General features: G+C 39.6%; 2 protein-coding genes across 2 annotated transcripts in view; one reads left to right on the top strand and one right to left on the bottom strand.

Moving 5' to 3' along the window:
- wdr27 (WD repeat domain 27) overlaps window positions 1-199 on the bottom strand; it is a 46880-nt gene extending 46681 nt beyond the window's left edge. The window contains exon 1 of the mRNA XM_042502783.1: window positions 62-199. Coding sequence (XP_042358717.1) covers window positions 62-199 — 138 coding nt within the window. The remainder of the gene's footprint in view (window positions 1-61) is intronic.
- A 1625-nt stretch (window positions 200-1824) lies between these two features.
- Window positions 1825-21447, top strand: part of psme4a (proteasome activator subunit 4a) — a 30592-nt gene continuing 10969 nt past the window's right edge. The window contains exons 1-29 of the mRNA XM_042501665.1: window positions 1825-2484; window positions 3759-3899; window positions 4173-4289; window positions 6388-6444; window positions 7970-8014; window positions 9075-9224; window positions 10899-10962; window positions 11049-11123; window positions 11502-11624; window positions 11724-11816; window positions 13686-13951; window positions 14116-14302; window positions 14414-14503; window positions 14606-14670; window positions 15585-15735; window positions 15841-15939; window positions 16040-16109; window positions 16217-16284; window positions 16385-16600; window positions 17396-17553; window positions 17678-17773; window positions 18149-18204; window positions 18326-18382; window positions 18498-18553; window positions 19502-19600; window positions 19984-20046; window positions 20128-20223; window positions 20950-21081; window positions 21171-21380. Coding sequence (XP_042357599.1) covers window positions 2288-2484; window positions 3759-3899; window positions 4173-4289; window positions 6388-6444; window positions 7970-8014; window positions 9075-9224; window positions 10899-10962; window positions 11049-11123; window positions 11502-11624; window positions 11724-11816; window positions 13686-13951; window positions 14116-14302; window positions 14414-14503; window positions 14606-14670; window positions 15585-15735; window positions 15841-15939; window positions 16040-16109; window positions 16217-16284; window positions 16385-16600; window positions 17396-17553; window positions 17678-17773; window positions 18149-18204; window positions 18326-18382; window positions 18498-18553; window positions 19502-19600; window positions 19984-20046; window positions 20128-20223; window positions 20950-21081; window positions 21171-21380 — 3297 coding nt within the window. The 5' untranslated portion in view covers window positions 1825-2287. The remainder of the gene's footprint in view (window positions 2485-3758; window positions 3900-4172; window positions 4290-6387; window positions 6445-7969; window positions 8015-9074; window positions 9225-10898; window positions 10963-11048; window positions 11124-11501; window positions 11625-11723; window positions 11817-13685; window positions 13952-14115; window positions 14303-14413; window positions 14504-14605; window positions 14671-15584; window positions 15736-15840; window positions 15940-16039; window positions 16110-16216; window positions 16285-16384; window positions 16601-17395; window positions 17554-17677; window positions 17774-18148; window positions 18205-18325; window positions 18383-18497; window positions 18554-19501; window positions 19601-19983; window positions 20047-20127; window positions 20224-20949; window positions 21082-21170; window positions 21381-21447) is intronic.

Genomic DNA, 21447 nt, shown 5'->3' on the forward strand with positions numbered 1-21447 from the left:
CATTTTTAATAAAAAATAATACTTGGAGAGATGTTTGTGTACACAAGCAATAAAAACAAACCTGCTGTTTTACTTCCATGGTATTGTAAATCAGCATTTCCTTGCCATGAAGAGGTAGACCACAGTAAGAGTGACAACATGCGAGCTGTCGGTGTGACAGGAGTCCATCACAAGTTAAACTGAGCTTTTCAGTCACCATCTTTGCTGCTGTCAGGTAAAGAAAACACAAAACAAAACCGTTAGTGTAGTGTTTTGCCGCCAGAAAAAAAAATAGCGCTAGCAAATTCCCGTCATGTGTGGTCGAGGAATCATCTTTTAACACTAGCTGTACAGGTACTTTTGTTTGTAACGTTTGCTGGACGCAGAAGTTTCAGGTGGACAAATGGAGGTTGCTAAGACACCGACACTAACCTATATCAATTTCCGTTACAACAGATTGTCTATTGCAAAGCGACGTTTTACACATAAGTGGAAAAACTAACCTTGGTAATTTAAATTTGCGCTGCCTCTCAACTTGTTTCCTTAATACGATAAGCATAAACGCTTCGGGTATTATAAAAAAAATCAGAACACTTCACTTTACTGCAAGACTGTATAGAGGCAGCCTAGAAACTCGGGTTATATGTATTCGTCTCTGAGCACCGGTCAATTGTTTTACCTCAGTGGTACTTGGAAGTATGGTCAGAGTGAGACTTCTTCTCTGATACAATCATACTCTTGTACTGCTGCATTTCAACACAAGATGGCGATCACTGCTCACCTGTAGTACCCATGGATGTATTATAAGACTGTATATAAAGTCTGTGGTAGTACCTGTGAAGTGGTGGGTTGCCTTCCATACCGTAGGAGGCAATGAGCAACTTGAGAAAAAAATGACTAAAAAATCTCAAGAAATTTGTAAAAAGGTGAAATAAAATTACCTAAAAATTATTTTTTTTAAAAATAAAGAAATAAAATAACAGAAAATAATAGAAAAACAGTTCAAAACAAATACATAAGGAAATGGCCTGGAAAAGGTACTATCATAATATCTATCAACAACGATCACAATAATGATAATAATAGTAGTAGTAGTAGTAATAATAAAATAATAATAATAATAATAATAATAATAATAATAATAATAATAATAATCTCTAACAACTTTTTAAAGTATGTTATCAAAATATTATAATTAATCTCTAACAACTTTTTAAAGTATGTTTCATAATTATATAGTTTCCCTCTAACCTTGTCTTCTTTCCCTAGACATTTTTCAGGATTTTTAAAAAAATAATTTCTACATCCAATTTTTTGCTATCTGTGCAACATAATTGCCAAGTTGCTCATCCCGTTTTCCTTGGTTTTGAAAGAAATCGCACCAATATGCTCAGGGTGTTGTATTGCTTGTGAAAGGCATCTTAGAGCAGTAAAGGAAAACTAATGCCATTGAAGTATTAAAAGAAAATCGTGAGAATGTGATTTGTGATTAAACTGGGGTTAGCAGTCATGGTTAGGCTAACACTAACAGTCAGTCAATAATTACTTATCTCCAGTAAAATGCCTGAAAATAAGATGTGTTACTAAATAACTGATACTTTGCAATGAGTATTTCCGGCCTGAACAAACAGCAAATTAACGTCACTGTAGTACAAAAGGCATCAGAGGACACGAGGTCTTGCGTCCTAAGTGGATTTTAAGTCATCCTGTTTAAAGGATAAGCAGTTATAAAAAGAATGAATGAAGAGGGGAATGCTGGGAAGTGTAGTTCACCCAGCAGTTAGCGGATGTGACGGATGTGTTGTGTAGCTTGTAGCTGGGTGTCGTCTGCCGTCTGCTTTGCTGTAGTTGGATGAATCAGTCGACGTTGACAGTCCTTGGGATATGACTGTGCGCTTGTAGTAGAGAGCTAACTTTAGCTAGACCGTTAGCTGGTTGTCAGGTTTTTAGGATTAGCCGAAAGAGAGGAATTCGAGTGCCAACGCGGTTTCTGGATATAGTCGGGGCTTTTTTCGTTAGCCTTAACACGTTTTAAAGATGGTACCGGTAATGTTAACATTTCAAGGAAGCTAACTTAACTTACGCTAGATGGCTAGCTAGCGTTTCTTCAACTTGTGAATCCCATAACTTAGTCACTGTGTGGGCCATTAACAGCCTTACCGTTTCTTTAGAGAGGGTAGCTAGCTGGGGAGTTGCTAACCGTTATATTAGCCAAGTAGCATAACAACGTGCACCGACAACCCGAAGTTAAACGGAGTTAACGTTCCCATTTGCTAGCATAATTAAGCTAGCCGGTTGGGATTGTAATATGAAAAAGGCGCAGTCAGACAAACTGGGGTTTGTTCCTCAAAAAGACATCGTATACAACAAACTTCTGCCGTACGCGGATAGGCTAGATGATGAATCCAATGATCTTTTGAGTAAAATAAAGGGAAACTTGTGCCGAGCTGTTCAGCTCAAAGAGATATGGCCCGGTGTGCTGTTTTGGACGAGGAAACTTTCCACGTAAGTAGTTAATCTTTGGTATCTTCACGAAACATTACTGTACAAAGTGATTTCTTCATTTCTGACTTCGAGCCTGTTGAAGTAATTAAACTTTACCGTAACACGAGTCATTGTGTAACATTTCTTTGTGTATTTATGTATTTGGCTGTAGGGCAACATTAAAATTATAATATTTGCTAGGCTAACGGTTTGTTCTTGTCAAAACTAATGTTTCACACTTAGATTAACGACAAGCTCTGGATTTCTTCTGTAAAAACCCAATGTCATTGTTTTTGTTGTGTTTTAATAGCATAACGTTAGAAAGTTATGTTTTTACGGAGTAAGTGTTATCTAAGTCTGGAAACTACAAACTGGCCTGTGTATCTGATTAAGGGCGGGTTGGTTTCATAATCGGGGTAATAGAAGTCAAATACACAGCCTGACCCAGGCAGTGCAGTGCAATAACAGGCTGTTGCATATGCCATTGAAAATGTCAAATCCGGAACAAAAGCATAACAGTAGGATTCTGTTGATCTTGTGTTTTCTCATTGAGTCAGGTGACAACACCAGGTATCCCAAAATAGAAATAACAAATTGTAATTTAATGGATTTATGATTTCCCCCATGATATTTCTTCAATGAATTACTGCCAGCTGATACGCAATGTCATGTTTGTACAGAAGATCAGTTATCTGATGGGTGTTTACTGTTTATCAGAAAAGCCATACTTGTTTATCATAACTTTACTAAAGACAGTAACTTAAAGTACTATATGTTACCCTGCCATAGCATTTATCTTTCAGTTTCTCAGTCATGTGTCACATTGTGCCAGAAGAAATATTGTCAATATGACAGTGGATTACTCCGAGTGCTGTTACATTTTGTTGTACTTGGTTGCCGGGCTGTCTTTAATCCCTTTCAGTCCCCAATGCTGGCGCACTGCTCTGTCCAAGAGTGAGTCACTGCCGGCTCAGAGAGATGGAAAGTTTAGCCTACTGTGGGGTTGACCCAGATTCTGCTCAGTGGCATTTTGGTATTTTAAAAATGATGTAAACATTTTGCAACGGTCACTTTCAAAGGTCTTAATAATGCTTATTCATCTCTCTAAAATTGACCTGTTTGCTTAAAAATTGGATGTCTGTGTTTGTTATAATACTCTTTTTCTTTTATTTCACACATGAGAGAACAAAAACACCTTATGTTTGTGTTGATAATGATGCTCACAGGGGCGCTGACCAATTATTATGCATGTCGAAACTGGAGCAATTATCCCTAAATCTGTTCTTGATATTTAGGTACATGAGACTGTATGGGCGGAAGTTCAGCAAAGAAGACCATGTGCTGTTCATCAAGTTGCTCTACGAGCTAGTGACCATTCCCAAACTGGAGATCAGCATGATGCAGGGCCTCGCACGGCTTCTTATCAACCTCCTCAAGTAAGAATGGGCCCCATCTGTTCTACTCAACGATTTGTACACATGTTAAACACACAGTTATTTAACACATACACAACGTGACTAATGTTGAAATTGAACAGTTAAAGGTAATATTGACTGTTTTTTGTTTTTTTCGAGAGTTAAGTTGCTGCAACTTTACCACTAATAATAAAATGTGTGATATTATAGACTTTTTCATAGAATAAGGCTTTATGATGAGCTAGTTTCTGTGTGTTTATTCTTATCTTTTTGCATGTCTTATTCATCTAACAGGAAAAGGGAACTTCTGTCGAGGGAGGACCTTGAGTTGAGATGGAGACCACTGTACGAGCTGCATGACAGGATTCTTTTCTCCAAGACAGAGCATCTGGGCCTCAACTGGTTTCCCAAGTATGCCTCTGTTCGTTACGGTTGCTGTTGACATAATTCGTTTTTTAGAAGCTTGCTTGGTCATAGAATTTTCAGAAATGCTATTGACTTATCCAACAAGGAAGGCACATTCACTCTATTTAAGTTGCACATATTTGTTGGTTGTGTGGTACATCAAATAATGTTTAGAAGCCACATTCAGAAATGAAAGTGTTTTCATTTTACTTTACTTAAGTTACATCCCATTTAAGTTGCCAGTTGTCATCAAACTCTAGCAGAATCTCTGGAGTGTTTTTTTCCCCCTGCAAATTCAATTTCTCAGATTTTGTTAATAGTAAAGTTAAAAAAAATAGGAGAAAAAAATGTATAAAACAGAACAATCATTTTAAAATCAATCAATCAAAGCTAATGTCGATATGAGAAAGACAGAAATCACCGATTGAAGTTTGTAAGATTTAATAAGAGGCGCAGTGTGTAAGATTTGGGGGGATTAAGTGGTATCCAACAGTGAGGATTGCCAATTGCGACCAGCTGAAACTTCTCCAGGTTAGAACTACTTTAGTCTCATTGTTCAGGAGGTTTTTACTGGGAGCCAAATTATCCACAGAGGTCTCTTCCTCTCCAAAACAAATGCACCCAGCGATTTCCCTGATAAAACCATAAATTAAAGCAGTTTCATGCTATAGTTCAGTGTTTCTTCAACGCTGTTAAGCTGGGCGCAGACAGGTCGCTAGCCCAACACCTGCTAATTTGTGCTTACCTTTTTTTCCTCTGATAACTTAAGATCCAGGTGTTGAGGAGGTATTTACCAGGAGATAATTTTTCCTCAGAGGTCTCTTCCTCTCCAAAACAAATGCATCAAATTATTTAAACCAGTAAAAACGCTTAATTAAAGCAGTTTCATGTCAAAACAATAATTATTTTTCTGACGCTCTCATCGCAGAGGGGCTGCTAACTGTGGTGGCTGATACCAAAATGCCAGTATCCTTATCTAAAGCCTGGATTGGTTTTGTCCATCCTGGGGTACTGTAGAAAAAATGGCAGAACAACATGGCAATCTCCAAAGATGAGGATTCACACCCTATGTAGATATAAACACACATAATCATTCTAAGGCAACAAAAACACAACAATTCTTATTATATATAAGAAAACATACGTTTTATATTATATTTCATTTCTGCTGATATATCCCCCTACATCCTACACACTGCACCTTTAAGACTGTAACTAAGCACAAACAGGAATTAGCCCCTTGTTAAGGTTAACATGAGTAACCCATACAATGCTAAAAACTTCAAACAAAGGCACATCCGTTTTAACACGGGTTAACTGCCTTTTCATTCATATTGTAAAGTCCTGTTCAAAATGTACCGAATGTTTTTATTTAATTTATCCACTACCAGTGACTTAGAATTTTAGATAGAATAGCTTCTATAATATTTTGAAAGTCAATCAGTGTTAAAACATGGTAGAAGGACGTTGTTCACTTTGTTAATTCTGTGTTTTGACAACTCGGCCTCAATGAAATTTACACACAAAATATTTATTTACTGTAGATATGTATTTCAAGGGAAATGCTTCTTTTTCTGATTTTGTTTTAACTGTGTTTACTTTATGGGTTTTTGGTAGTTTAAATTAAAATGTAACTGTGTTTGCGTAACTCAACCAGTTGTTGAAGAACAAGAGATTATTTTTTACGGCACAAACCTTTCATAACTGTACTTTTTTTCTTTCTTTTTTTTTAAACAAGCAATATCCACCGTGACATATAGTTTTTGGGAGAAGTTTAAATGTTGGTTACCTCATGCCTCACCCTTAGAAATTCCCTATGAAGTAGCAAGCAGTGCGAGGTGCTCTTTTATGGTGCTATGGGAACATTGTATGGTTGTCACATAAACGCCTTGCTATCACACTTTTTGTTACAGCTGATGAAAGCAAGCTGCTTTGGCCGATTGCCAGCTCGCCTCTTTTCAAAACTATACTAATGCATAAAAAGCACGATACTCTGATCACATAAATTGTAAGCTGATGCATAGTATGTTCATATTTTGTAGTGATTGGCACTTTTTTGTGTCCTGAATGTGTTCTTTATGCCTTTGTCTCTTTTCACATTCAGTTCTCCACGGCCGCGTTCATCCTCTAAACTCGTAATGCTAAAATTGGTTCAGAGGTGGTAAGGACAATACTTCTTTTTGTGTTTTACTTTGAATTCATCCTTTGAGGCACTTTTATGTTTTTGTTTTTGTTTTTTTTTTATACATTGCATGTGAAAACAAAAACTGGACACCCCATATGCAGCTGGTGAAGGAGTAAAAATCAAGACTTAAGCAATGTTAACATTTCACTCATACTGGAGACTGTCGCACTGCAGCTAACAAGATTTTTTTTTTTTCCCCACCCTTCTCCTATTCCCCATATCAACCATGAGAGAGTGATAATAGACTGTGGGTTGTTTCTTTCTATCTATTTTGGATTATGTGGCAGTAATATACTGTTGTAACAAAATGATGACAAGCATATTAGAAACTAAAGTGTATGATTTTTATCATATGTAGTATTTATTATTCATAAGATCAGCATTGGCATTGGTATTTGTGATTTGTCAACAAATAAATATCCAAGGTTTTTGCAGTTACTTACTTAGTTACTTAGCTTTGAAGTTAGCCATACCTGCACTACTACACAGCATTTTTAGAAATCATGGAGGAGTGAAAGCTCTTGTCACGTTTCGTCCCTTCCTGGAATGTGTTAGGGTGAACGTGAGGGTTCAGATACAAAGGTCACATAGTGTTGTCTGGGGTCCCTCCTGCTTAAGTGACTGAGCACTTTGTAATGGGACACTCAGCGACACTGGGTTTGACTAGTTCTTGTAGTTTTCGGATTCACAGTGCATGAGTTTAACCCTGGTTTGAGGCCTGTGTGCTGTGGGCTTACAGTGCTACACTTTAGGGCTTGACCCATGCATTTAGATAGTTGTAGTTTGGTTGCAGAGTTAAGTGTCACTTATAATTCTGCTGTTTTTAGAGGTATAAATATGGAGTATGTCAGATACAAAGAGACTTGAAGGATGTGGAGATAAGTGACCAGTTGTTGAGTGGGATTGGCAGGGCATTTCCAACAAGGCATGGCTTGAGCTTGCATGCAAGCAGGTCGGTGGGATTGTGGGTGGGGAGCTCAAAAGCTGTGGTTATATCGGTCCCGAGCTTTCAACACTGTTATGTGACTACACAGTCCTGCGTTTGCAGTCTATATGTGAAGATAATCATTCCAGGAACATGTCATGTTTAAGACATTTTATTATTAGTTGTAAATCTAAAACCAGCTCTAAGTTGTGGTGATGGAGTTCAACGTGACATGCTATGAATGAACAGTTAGTGACACAATTAACATATATATGTGTATATTAACACGAGTCCAGACAGGAAGGTGAACCACTATTGGCAACAATTAGTGCGTCTATTTTCAGTGAAGTGATAACAGTCCGTTAATGATGTTCTATCACGATTTCCTCCCTACACACACTAGATCCTAAGATTCTGTCGTTCACTGTACACCAATCAGGCTGGCGTGTAAACAAGTTTCTGTGTGCATGCAATCAAAGTCAAGTTGCATTGGTGTGAAGATTGTTTAACATCAGTCTGTCAGTGTGTTTTTTTTGGGCATGCCTTGATGTTCCTCTGTCATTTTGTTTATTACAGCTCCGTGGAAAGTGTGCTGAAAACACTTGTGAAAAGCTGCAGACCGTAAGTACATCTTAATCTTTTATCCTGTACGTGTCTATGAATATTTGTTCTTTTTGAATTTACGTTTCCTGGGAGTAATAATAAGGTACGGGGAATATAGTTTCTTCTAATTAGAGGCCTTGAAAAGTCTTAAAGTAACTTAAGTTGATTTTTAAAAACAAAGACTTTGCTGAATTGCTTCATCATTCCAAAGCTTTGCTGTCACCAGCAGGTCCCTGATTGTTTTTACCCTGGTTGTGCACGCGCAGATGTCTATGGTTAGCCCTTAGGACTCGTCTCTCAGTTTACACTTAGGCAGATAATCCTATTACCTCATCTAATTCTGTCTTGTGTGAGGGTTTCCTGCCACTATGCAAAGGGAGAGTGATTTGTGGTCAGCTGCTGAGACGCTGTGGATCAGTGGTCAGGCAAAGGGAAGTGGCCTTGTGTGGGAAGTGACAGTTTTTTTTTTCCAAGCCCTCCAGTGGATGAAGAATCGCTGAGGAGGCTATGTGACTCGAAATAACCTGCAGCATTTACACAAGCACGCTATGGACCGTAAAAATCCCCCCTGTAGGACTGTGATCCCAGTGGAACCACGAGATTTACCCTGACAGCTAAAAATGTGCCAGGTGTATGACTTGTAATCTCCCATTTGGGGAACACTGCACTTCAGCACTGAAATTTCAGTAGCTGCTGGTTCATGTGTATTTCAGTCTCCTGTCTCTAATGTGAGCATAAGAGTTGTTATCTTTTGCTTTGAAACTATAACATAAGGTCTTTTTACTTTTCTATGAATGTATAGTAGGTTCTTGTATGACAGTTAAGTTTGTTTGTCTATCTCCAGCATCTCATGTGTGTGTTCAGGTGTGTGAGGATGTGATTTGTAAAGAGCCTAAGAGGCTTGTGCAACTTTGCAGCGCTCTCTAAGCTGCTCTTCTTTTTGGGATGTCTCAAGTCTCCATATATACCCATTCACAAGCTGGTGAATGATATTAATAACATTCTTGTCATCACCTTTCCTTGGCTTAATTTAACAAAAAATAAAAATCTAATTGTTATTTTCTTTGTGTTCATAAAGATACTTTTCAGAGTCTGCTACTCAGGAGATGCTGGATGAGTGGAGACCACTCCTCTGTCCCTTTGATGTCACCATGCAAAGAGCAATCAGCTACTTTGAGCTCTTTCTACCCACGACTCTGCCTCCAGAGCTGCACCACAAGGGGTTCAAGTAAGAAACTTCTCATCCTCTCCTGCATGTGGTTGAGATCCAAGATATCCCTCCAGTCTGAGGGCAGTTCAGCTAGTTAGCCTTGAGATCCGGTAAAAAATAGCTTGGCTTCAGAGATGAATGAATGAGGAGCAGTGAATCGGGCGTTTATAAAGGCAGGGGGTCACGACTCAGACGTCATGACTGCCAGCAGCTCGTAGCTGGCGTAATGAAAAATGTGCTTCTGTGAATATGTGAGGGAGTTTCACATAGTGAGACATTCAAAAACGGCTATAAAAGAGAACCAACATCCAGTTCCAGTTTCCTATGTGAAAATATGAAACCCACATTGATTCCTATGACTGAGTCTCGGTATTTAAAAATGAATAAAACACATTTTTGTATTCATTACCATATTGTCTGTTTTTTCATTCCTCCTACATCTTCACACCATGGTGTAGAGATGTGGTGAGTGATTGCTCTGGTCTCTTAATACTGGCGGAGCATCCCTTAAATGTCACAGCCTACGTAATGCCTTAACAATGTTGTAGAGTGCTAACCAGACACGTCGTATCATGGCCACTGTTTATCCTTCTTAGAAATACAATTCCATGAGGAGAACAAAGCAATTTATTTTCCAAGATCATGACAGTTACTTCAGTGTACTTTTCAGATCTAAACCCAGTAGAGCCCCTTCGGGATTAACAGCAGCTTGCTGCAGGAACGCTGTGCCAAAACTGTGCGCTGTTACATGGAAAGAAATCCTAAAAATGCAGGGGTTTCTGGAGTCAGGGAGAGTGCTAACTTTGATGACTTTTTGTTATATGAGTACATAATTTGCTAATCAGTTTCTTGTAAAGGTGTATTATAGTACTACGAATTTCCTTTGAGTGTTTCAAATTTAGGTGGATTTGGTTGTGTCTAGCGTTGAGGTCCGCAGATTGCAACAAGCTAAAACTTCTTCTAGCAAGAGTTCTTCAATGTAATTTTCAGGAGTTTTTTACTGTGAGCCAAACTATCCACAGACCTGGTGATTTATTCGGGCAAAAACACTGAATAAGGCTGTTTCACTTGTAGGCTGTTTTTCCGATGCTGTTTGGCTTGTTGTGAAGGGTCTTACTACTCACTACTATGACCGATGTGAAAAGGTGAATGTCCCTGTCTAGAGCCAGTGTTTGGTGTGTCCATTCTGGGTTACTGTAGAAACATGGTAGGGCACCGTGGCGATCTCTGACGAACCAAACGAAGAAACCCAACACTGGCCCTAGAAAGGACCATTTGATCCTTACGTTAGCCTCTGGAGTTCACAGCGCCTCTGCGGCGAGAGCGTCAGAAAACCATTGATTTCTTTTTTGTTTTTACTGGTTTAAATCACCGGGTCTGTTTGTTTTGGAGTGGAAGAGACCTCTGCAGATGATTCGGTTCCTGGTAAATACCTCCTGGAATAACGAACACTGAAGGAATCGTATTCTAGAGAAGTTTCAGCTGGTTATGATCTGCAGTCCAGAAATCTTACATACTGTTCCTTTAGGTTAGTCATGCATTTGTGTTAGGGAACTTTTTTCCCTTTAATGCTAGCACAACAAACCTTATTTTTATTAAAACTTCCTTTTGCCACCTGTCTGTAAAAATGACACAAGGTAGTACTTTGTTAGGGTTGTCTTCTGCTTTTGTGACCAGTTGTTTGTCTGACAGGTTGTGGTTTGACGAGTTGATCACCTTATGGTTGTCTGTGCAAAATCTTCCAAGCTGGGAAGTGGTGAGTGACTTTTTTTAAAATGATATCTGAAAGTACAATAATTTATCTGTCAACCCAGTGTAACATGTTTTCCCCCGTGTTTGCAGCATCTGATCAATCTCTTTGCTCGTTTGGCCAATGACAACATTGGCTACATTGATTGGGACCCATACATCCCAAAGGTTTGTGTTTTTTTCTCCCCCACAACACACTTTATAGTTTAATACTTGTTTGTTTTGAATTTTGTGGCACATGCTCTCGTGTGTGACCTGACCTTTATGACTTGGACTCACAGTGTGTATTTCATAGCCATTGCTGCTTGTCAGAGAAACAAACTATCACGTTTCCTTGTTGCCCTTGCTCTTGGTCACTGATGAGAAGTGACTTGCATCATGTTTGTGTTGCAACACGGTGAATGTTTTGATCCATTTAGTAACTGTTACTGATAAACATCCACTGTCACAATCAAACATCATGGACTTAAAAAAAAAAAACAAGTACTTTCAAACATTCAGACATGGAATATTGGATCCTGATCGTTTTTGTTTTTCACATTTTAGATTTTCACAAGAATTTTGAGGAGTTTGAATCTCCCTGTCGGGACCAGTCAGATGATGGTACCTCGATATATCACCAATGCCTACGACATCAGCCATGTGGTGCTTTGGGTCTCATCTCTCCTGGTTAGTACATTGTTCATGAATTATATGTTTGGTAAATAATTGCAGGCACAGTAAGTGTAAAGGTTATCGTTATATTGACCCCTACTGTGTCTATTTCAGGGAGGACCAAGTAAGCAAGCTCAAGCACAGCTCAGTGGCCTTTTCAACAGTATTACATCGTTCTTCCACCCATCAAACCATGGCCGCTGGTTGGTGAGTGACTTCTGACTCTTTTTTAATGTCTGCGGAGAAGAAGAAAGGATAGGGACGGCCTCAATACACAGTTCATGATAAATTCTGTGTTGTGGAGCAGCAGTTCAATATAACTGATTTTTTTAGTGAACTAATAGGATCAGTGGGTAAGATGTCTACTTTTCTTTTGTATATAAATTAGAGGTTGACTGATTTATTGGTTGGGCTGATAAATAGTTTTTGGAAGAACATGCTGATGGTTGTGCAGACTCCGCCTCTTATGGGGGCGTGTAACTGACATCACCGACCGGAGCTGAAGAGGGGAGAGTTGTGTTAAATGGAGCGAAAAGGAGCTGATCAGTGGGTACAGCACCAGAGAAATCAGTTCCCTTCTGCTCTGTGACTGTGTACTTACATGAAGTTTTGCCTGGACAGTAACAGCAGCCACAGTCTGCAAGTGCGTGACTAAGTGAATGCTACCACTTCCTGTTTTAAATAAAGCCCAGATATCAGCCAGTGAATCAGCTATTGGCTTTTTTCCCTGTTCCAAAGTTTCGCTATTATATCAGCCTTTAAAGAGCCAATATATGTTAACCTTTAATACAAATAGTACAAAAATAGTTGAGAAATATAGCCCCTAGAAATGTGGTTTCACATCTAAGTTATTTCTCTGTAGAATTAAATACTCATGACTTAATAAGCAACAATCAAAGTTACAGTTTGAAGCAACTAACAGTCTTTTGTGAAGAAATAACTGGGCTTCTCTGCGTCATCACAACTGTGTGGGTGTGGACTGATGAGATTTTATCGACAGCAGCAGCAACATAGGCAAACAACCCCTCAACTGTCATTACATTTTGATTCAAATGTAGCTCAACTTTGATTGGTGCATGGAAGTAGTTGACATCATCTTACCAGCTAAGGCCCACCATCTTCAAACTAATGAGCAGGGCACAGAGAAAAAATCCTGCAGAGTGAGAATTGTCATAAACAGCTGAAATCTATAGGAAACATGAGTCATGGTGGTTCGACTGCTCCGGGGGAGTTTAGATACATCACTCATCTTGTTCCAACTATAATTCTATCAACGTGTTAACACTGCATACCATACCATGGCACTCGGCAGCAGCACCTCACAGTGACCGAGTGCGCAGTCACTCGTCATCCTTTTTCTAGGAAGCTTCCTGAATGTATCAACGTCAGATGTAACAAGAGGACATGTGAGCAAGATGGCTGCAATGCTATTAAAGGTCACTGGCAGTGTGGCCAAATGCCTTTCTGTTTTGAGGATCCCCCTCAACTAGATCTGAAGCACCACAAGCAGCAGACTGTCCTCATACATAAACCTTTATTTTTGGCAGGGGGGATGAGTTTGTGTGTAATCTAGGCTGCTGCTTGGATACACGTGAGAGGGTCAGCCGCTGAGCGGTGGCTTTATTGCATGTAAACAGTGTTTTGCAATCAACAAGAGTAAAGTCCTACTGAGGTCAGGTCATGATATGTCGGTCAAGACTTATCAAAGCCTCAGCTTTGGCGCCCACAGGAGGAAAAGTTGAAATTGTAACTTAAATGTTACTCTTAAAAAAAATGAGTGTTCTTCCTTTCTCAGAGAAATTGGGTTACTTTCATTAAACTCAAGTGATTTCACTGTGCTAAAGTGATTCTGTAATTTGCACACACATATAAGACAAGTAGATAGAGGTGTGTGTATGTATGTGTATGTACATATAGATAGATAGATATCCCCTAAATTTAACCAGGTAAAGACAACTATCTCCAGGTGCTCGATACACCCTGAAGTTCTCCATTTGTCCAGACTACACAGAGGCACAGTGTCCACCTGTGTGTCACCCCTTTGTCATGTGTCTGTCTTTCTGTCCTCATGCTCAGATGAAGCTCATGAAGCTGCTCCAACGTCTCCCAGCCAGCGTGGTACGGCGGCTGCATCGAGAGCGCTACAGAAAGCCCACGTGGCTGACGCCGATACCAGACAGTCACAAGCTCACAGAGGAGGATATCACAGAATTTGTGGAGAGTATGATGCAGCCGGTTCTGCTTGCCATGTTCAGCAAGACGGGCAGTCTTGATGCAGCCCAAGCTCTGCAAAACCTAGCTCTAATGAGGCCCGAGCTAGTCATTCCCCCCGTGCTGGAGAAGTAAGTCTGTACTGAACTAGAGAATCTCAGGGATAAACATTTGATCCATGTTCTGCTTCTTAAAATCTGGAGCACTGTTGCTAGTTTTTTCCGCTTCAGATAAGAGACAAGGCCACATTTTGAAACGGACACAAAGGGCTGATTGTTCTCTGTCTCTACCACAGAACATACCCTGCTCTGGAGACTCTAATAGAGCCCCACCAGCTGACCGCCACTCTGAGCTGCATGATTGGTGTGGCACGGAGCCTAGTGTCAGGTGGACAGCGCTTTCCTGAGGGGCCCACTCACATGCTGCCCCTGCTCATGAGGGCTCTGCCAGGCGTCGACCCAAACGACTTTAGCAAGTGCATGGTGAGGACCAGTGTTATTCACGTCTACTTCTCACATTAGACTGTATTTCTGATGATTTTGTTTTGGTTAAACTTCTTAAATCTGACACAAACATTATTACTTTTCCCACAGATCACATTCCAATTTATTGCTACGTTCGTGACTCTTGTGCCTTTGGTGGACTGTTCGTCTGCCCTTCATGAAAGAACTGACTTGACAGAGGTGACCGGTTATTATTGTTTTCCTTGCCTTATCAGTAAATTAATGCAAGGTGTCAAATGATGCTTGGTTATAGCTATTTCATGTTTTCTGTATGACTTTCAGGTGGAAAGAGAGATGTGCTCGGCCTCAGCTGAGTTTGAAGACTTTGTGCTTCAGTTCATGGACAGGTATGTGGAGTTGTGATAAAAAAACATTAGAAAGACAAGTCATTCATCAGCAGCAGTTGCTTCAGGAAAGGTGTTAATATAGGAAACATTCTCTAAGTCAACTTATTAACAATATCTTCAATAAGGTACTGGTCAAAAATGCAATAGATAAAACTGAGTTTAGCTGAACGACAAATTGGAAAAATGCTCCTTAAAACATTGTCAGAATAAGAAGAATAAGCCATAAAAAGTACTACTGTGTAAAACTTAATAGGATTACACATGAATATGACTCAAATACACCAATAGTTTTTCAAGGAGGAGTGTCATATCTGTCACAGGGTAAAATCAAAGTTTTGGCTTTCAAATCAGGTTTTAGATATATAGATTGAATAAATAACAATTCAGTGTAATAGATGCAAAGTGAAACATGACTCCATCTTAAAGATACGCCTTTTATCTGTGTCACCATTTCAGTCTAAGCTCACTTCCTTCCTAAAGATTTAAACTATACTTGCAGCCTAGTGCCTGACAGATGATGGTAAACAGCCCAAGAAACAGACAGTGAGCATATTTACTGATATTGTCTTATATCGATTGCAGGCCACTGAATTGAATCCAACTGACATCCTGTTGTGGCAGACTTTGTGATATCTGTAAATATAATTTCATATTTCAAAGAATCTGTATAAAATTGCATTGTTATGACATCTGTGATTTACATTTCTAATATTAACAGACATGGATATGACCAGTGGCTTTCAAATTGTGGTTTCAACCTATTAAGAGGTGTTTCAGGTGTATGATAGAGTGGTTGATGGGAATACAAAAATGTACATAATATGTATCAATTGTTGACACATTTATAAGTACATGTTACATTTATGACCAACAGTTTTTCCGCTGAATCTTTTTTTTTTTTCTTATTTGCACAGATGCTTTGCCCTGATAGACAGCAGCACTTTGGAACAAACTCGCGAGGAAACAGAAACAGAGAAAATGACTCATTTAGAGAGTCTGGTGGAGCTTGGCCTGTCCTCCACCTTCAGCACCATCCTCACACAGTGCTCCTTGGACATCTTCAAGGTTAAGACTTTTTACACACTTCATATAACTCATTCCATTTTTTGTCATTCTCCCATTTATTGTGTAGCAATAAATTTGAACACATTTGTCACATTGTTTTAACAGGTGGCTCTGGAAAAGGTGTTCAACTTTGCAACCACAAACATCTTTGAGACTCGTGTGTCTGGAAGAATGGTGGCTGACATGTGCAGAGCTGCTTCCAAAGTGAGTCTTGTCCATTCAGACTCTTCACACAGGCCCAAAGCATAAACTTCTGTAGCTTATTAGCTTACTTTCTTCATCCTCCCTTTGCTTTTGTTTTCAGTGTCACCCTGCAGAGTCACTCAAGTTGTTTGTGCCACACTGCTGCAATGCCATAAATCAAATCGCTGTCAGTAAGTGCTCACCAACCAGGAATAAGCATTTCTATAAGCGAAGGTTTTCAAATTTGTGACTTTGATGAGTCTTTGTCATATGCCTGATACACACTTTTTTTAAACAGATGAGGAAGTGTTGAATGAGGAGGAGCTTGACAAAGAGTTGTTGTGGAATCTCCAGCTACTGTCTGAGGTGATTTAGACCACTCAGTTCCCGGATTTACCAACAGCTCCTATATATATCTATTTCTGTACTTCACTATATTTTCTCCTCTTTGCCATGTGCACCTCAGGTGACCCGGGTGGATGGTGACAAGGTCCTGCCGTATCGCTCTAACTTGGTCCAGATTTTGCAGTTGACGCTCCACCTCAAGTGTAAGCAGGGCTACACACTAGCTTGCAACCTGCTTCACCACATCCTCCGCTCCTCAGCCCTCACCTACCCCACAGAGTACTGCAGTGTGCCAGGTGGCTTCCACCAACCAATCAGTGACTACTTACCCATCAAGGTATGATTATTGATTGGATTTACATTTCAGAGGCTTACACAGTCACAGACATTTGTCCTTTAACCCGAAAAGCCGTACAACTCTCTTTGGCACTCACCATGACCTGATTTGATTAATTGTCCAGTCCTCTCTTTAGATAGTTAGTTAGTGAAGACAACCTGTAATTTGATCCCATTAAGTTGCTTCCTTGGTGGAGGCATGGATAGTGGATCACTTTGCTGGATTACTGTCTCCTTCACAGCAAGAAAAACAAGGTGTCTCACTTATAGTGCTGGGTAATATAGCAGTAGTATATTGATAATGTAATATGAGACAAGATATTGTCTTGGATTTTGGATATCACAATTTTTTCCCCTAGTTTTAAAGCCTCTATTACAGTATTGGTGCAATTTTTGGAATTTACCAGACTGCTATAGCTCCTCTATTATTTGCCTTTACCCACTTCGACATTTTATCCATATTACCTATAATTATTTACCAGAAATCTCATTGTGTTAATATTTTGGGAAAGTGCCAATAGTCGCAATATTGATATTGAGGTAATCAAATATTGGGATATTTGATTTTCTCCATATCGCCCAGACTCACTCACTTGTGGTTACCAAAGTCGCTGGTCCTATTTGCTTACCACAAGTGATCTGAAAATATTTATAATGAATATTTGAGTTGTACCACAAAAAAGAAAAATGGTTCTCTTTTATTAGGTAGTATTAATGTAGCCTGACATTTTAACCTCACTAGTTACTGTGGAAAAAAAAAAAGATGAGCTTTGCTCATTATCTTTGTCCCATGCAGGACTGGGGTCGGCCAGGGGACCTGTGGAATTTGGATATCCGGTGGCACGTGCCCAGTGTTGAGGAGACCTCCTTTGCATTCTACTTACTGGACCTGATCCTCCAGCCCGAACTCCAGCGCCTTCAGAGATTTGCACAGGGAGAGCAAGAAATGACCAGGTATGGAGGAACAAGTCTTCACCTGTATTAGTAGACCGGATTCAGTCTTTTTTTAAAATTTTGTTTGACTCTGTGACGCTTGTATACACTGTATAGTGATTCCTGTTTATTTTATGTTTTTCAGAGACGACGTCCTACAGAGCCTGACAATTATTCAGCACTGCCTCCTAGGGGCTGGTAGTCTGATGCCTCCACTGAAAGGAGAGCCCATCCCTGAACTGTGAGTAGTTCCATTCAATTACTAAAATCTCTTCTGACCACAAAAACCCCAAGAAGTCATTATTGGTGGTCAAATGTCAGTTTGTTAGTCTCCTTTAGGGAAACAGTTAGCGCATGTGCTGTTTTCTCCCAGAAAGAGGGACAAAGGAATTTGTTGATGTTATTATTGATTAGAAAGTAGACTCAGTAAAAGCACTTAAATGCCCTCATGATGGCCCATATTCCATGACACTACATGGATCAATGGCTTATCGGAAATTCATCTTTAGATACTGAAAAAAAGAGAAATCCCCATTGAATGTTTAAGTTACTCATATATTTAGAATCGTGTGGTTGCATTTTGTTGACTTGGCTTCCAACTTGCTTTTTCTACCAGGGTCCTTAGTATGGTGAATCTAGATGAGACCAGCCTCTACACTGGAGTGGAGTACGGTAAGTACCTTTCAAGAACTGGTTGATGATTTAAAAAAAAAATGTTTTACACACAATTTGTGTAACTTATCCGGGTTTATTAGAGTATAATCTGACACTGTAATATTATCTCAACCTGTAGATGAATCCAGAGAGAACTACAGAGACGCTATCTGTCGAGTAATGAGACAGTTGCTGCGTAAGTGTTCACTTATACTCAGACACATTTCTAACCAAGCCTTAGTCACAGTGATCTTAACAACATACTGTAGGTTACTGTCCTGCCATCTGAGTTCCTTCACTTCTTCCAACAGATTATATCCTGGAGCACTCTGAAGATGACACCAAGTCTCTTTTCTCCATCATCAAGGTACGCAGTGATGATGATGATGATGATGGCCTGTATACTCTTATTTGTTTGTGGTGAATGAAAGGAGTCGCCAGGTTATCGGCCTGGCCAGTTATCAGGGCCATTATTTGGCATTTTGCCTATTAACTCTATCGTTGTTTTATTTTAATGTTCGCTGATAAAATTAATGAATGAAAAAGTGTGCGTATTACACTTAACCAACACCAGGGAATGCAATCTACAATCCATGCAAAGAAAGTGTCTGCATGGGAGGAACTTTTACTTAGTAAAACCTCAAGGAGCAATTTTTATTCATTCATTTTTTTTAATTTAAATTTTCACTTAACCTAATTTTTGAAAAAAGTTGCTGGAAACATCTATATATGATGTTGAAAGTTTCAGTTTTGATTAAACATTTGCTAAAGGCATTTAAACAAAGTATTGATTTGGAGTTTGTTATATTCCAAATTCTAAATTTCAATTTAAACATTTTCATTATTATTATAAATGCACATCGGTTCCAAATATCAGTTAAGGGTCTCATCAATCACTAATAATTGGTATCGGGCCGGACCTGGAAAACCAATATTGGTCGACCCGTTGAACCATATGCCAATATCAGGGTTCAGTCTGTAGAGCTAATCTGGCCTGTTGCATTTTGCCACCCTCTGCAAGCATGGCAGGCTGATAAGTTTGGCTCATGTCTACAAAACTAATGTTTATATATACAGATCCTTCAGACAAATCATACTCTCGCATGCTACCTTTTGGAAAGCCACAGTGGAGCAGTGCGTGTAAGTTATTACACGCTGCGTGGGACATTGTGTAGGTGTAGGTCATCACTGAATTTATTTGAATCACATTTGCCGTCTTGAATCGCTCAGAGTCTACACAGACAGTTGGCAGTAGCTAATGCATTGATCCAGTCGCCCAACACTAATCAATATCTTTGTCTGCGATACCTTTCAGATTATCAGCGACCTGTTGCACTTCAAAGGTTCCCACAAACATGAGTTTGACTCCCGCTGGAAGAGCTTCAACCTTGTGAAGAAATCAATGGAAAACAGAGTAAGAAATTACATTACAGTACATTTTCTTGTACCTCTGTAACCTTTGTTCTGTTGTTATCCTGGGAAGGGTTAAAACCACACAGTCTCTCCCAAATAGTATACATTAGATGCATTAGTGATATTGATTAGGGGTGTAACAGTTCTAAGACCAACCAACCGCAACACAAGACATCCACAGACGTCCACAGAATTCAATTCATAAACCCAGAAGTATTTTTCCCTGTTTTTCTTATTCGCTCGCCACCCCTACTGAAAAATTAGGTATGAAACGAACCAAGGATTTGGAGAATCGTTAAACCCCTTATACTAATATCACATCCCATCATTAAAACTGGCAGTTGGAAATTCATAGTGTGTAATGCCTTGCCGTTGTACTTGCAGCTTCACGGCAGAAAGCAGCACATCAGGGCTCTGCTGATAGACAGAGTCATGCTCCAGCATGAGGTAAGTCCTTAAAAGAGAAATCCCCCTGATGTGTATCATTGCATTTTACCATTTATAACTTTGAGTCTTTTGTTTTATTAGCTACGAAAGCTGACAGTGGAAGGTTGTCAGTACAGGAGCATTCACCAGGAGCTGATGAGAGATCTGTTGAGGCTTTCCACAAGCACCTACAGTCAAGTGAGTCCCACAGGACACTCTGCAACCATGCATTATCTACATCAGTGCTTCTTAAACTTTTTTTCTGTAATCTACTCCCTTTGAAATGTTTTTTTCAGCCAAGTACCCCTTGACCAAAGCAAAACTTTTTTGGTAGAAAAAAATAGGTATAACACAGTGCTCTGTTTGATTTATTAAACAACATTGTAACTGGAAAACACTTTCAAATTTGGGGGGTTCAACTCATGGACGTAAACGCCGTTAAAACATAATCTTCTGCATACGGACAGTATTTTGTCGGTTCTGGTTTCGCCTTCTTTATCACTTGTCTCTCTGGGTTTTCAGCATGCTTTAAACTCGACTCCATTGTTTGTGTCTTGGCATCCTTGACTATCCTGGTTTGGGCAGAGTCAGCGTTTTTCTTAAGGATATTGAAATTGAACATTGAGTATAAAATTCAGTTTATGAAATGACTGTTATTTTTTAAAACACATTTTTTATAAATCTCACATACCCCCTGGAGTACCTCTGCATTCCCCCAGGGGTACACATACCCCCATTTGAGAAACAGTGATCTACATCATATTAAAACATTTCAGTCAGGTTCCTGTTTTGTTTAATTTTGTTTTGTTTTGAATGGCAGATTAGTCGATACAATTCACCTATCAGAAATGTGTAAATACATGTGTGTTCTTAATACACGTGAAGTAAACAGTACCATAACTGAGATTTGTTATGACCTTGCAGGTACGCAGCAGAGCTCAAAATGTGTTGTACACTGCACTGGGAACCTACAATTTCTGCTGCAGAGATCTGATCCCCCATGTCCTTCAGTTTCTCAACCCGGACAACGGCAGCATCACACAGCAGCAGTTCAAAGTATGACAGTCCTCTCTGGAACATCTGTGGCTTGTATATCATCCTCAAGTATTTATATTTTCTCATTAATATTCTGTGTATGTCTCCAGGGTGCCTTGTACTGTCTTCTTGGGAATCACAGTGGAGTGTGCCTGGCCAATTTGCACGACTGGGAGTGCATTGCTCTGACATGGCCCGCCATCGTCCGCTCTGGCCTCAGTTCAGCCATGTCTCTGGAGAAGCCCTCCATTGTGCGACTCTTTGATGACCTTGCAGACAAAGTCCATCGCCAGTATGAGACCATCGGCGTCGACTTCTCTGTAAGAAGAACACTTTCACACATAGACCACAGAATAAGAAAAGCAACTGTGATATCTGCTTACCTAT

Source organism: Plectropomus leopardus, chromosome 15 (assembly GCF_008729295.1).
Source record: "Plectropomus leopardus isolate mb chromosome 15, YSFRI_Pleo_2.0, whole genome shotgun sequence".
In the NCBI taxonomy this organism is placed as follows: Eukaryota; Metazoa; Chordata; class Actinopteri; order Perciformes; family Serranidae; genus Plectropomus; species Plectropomus leopardus.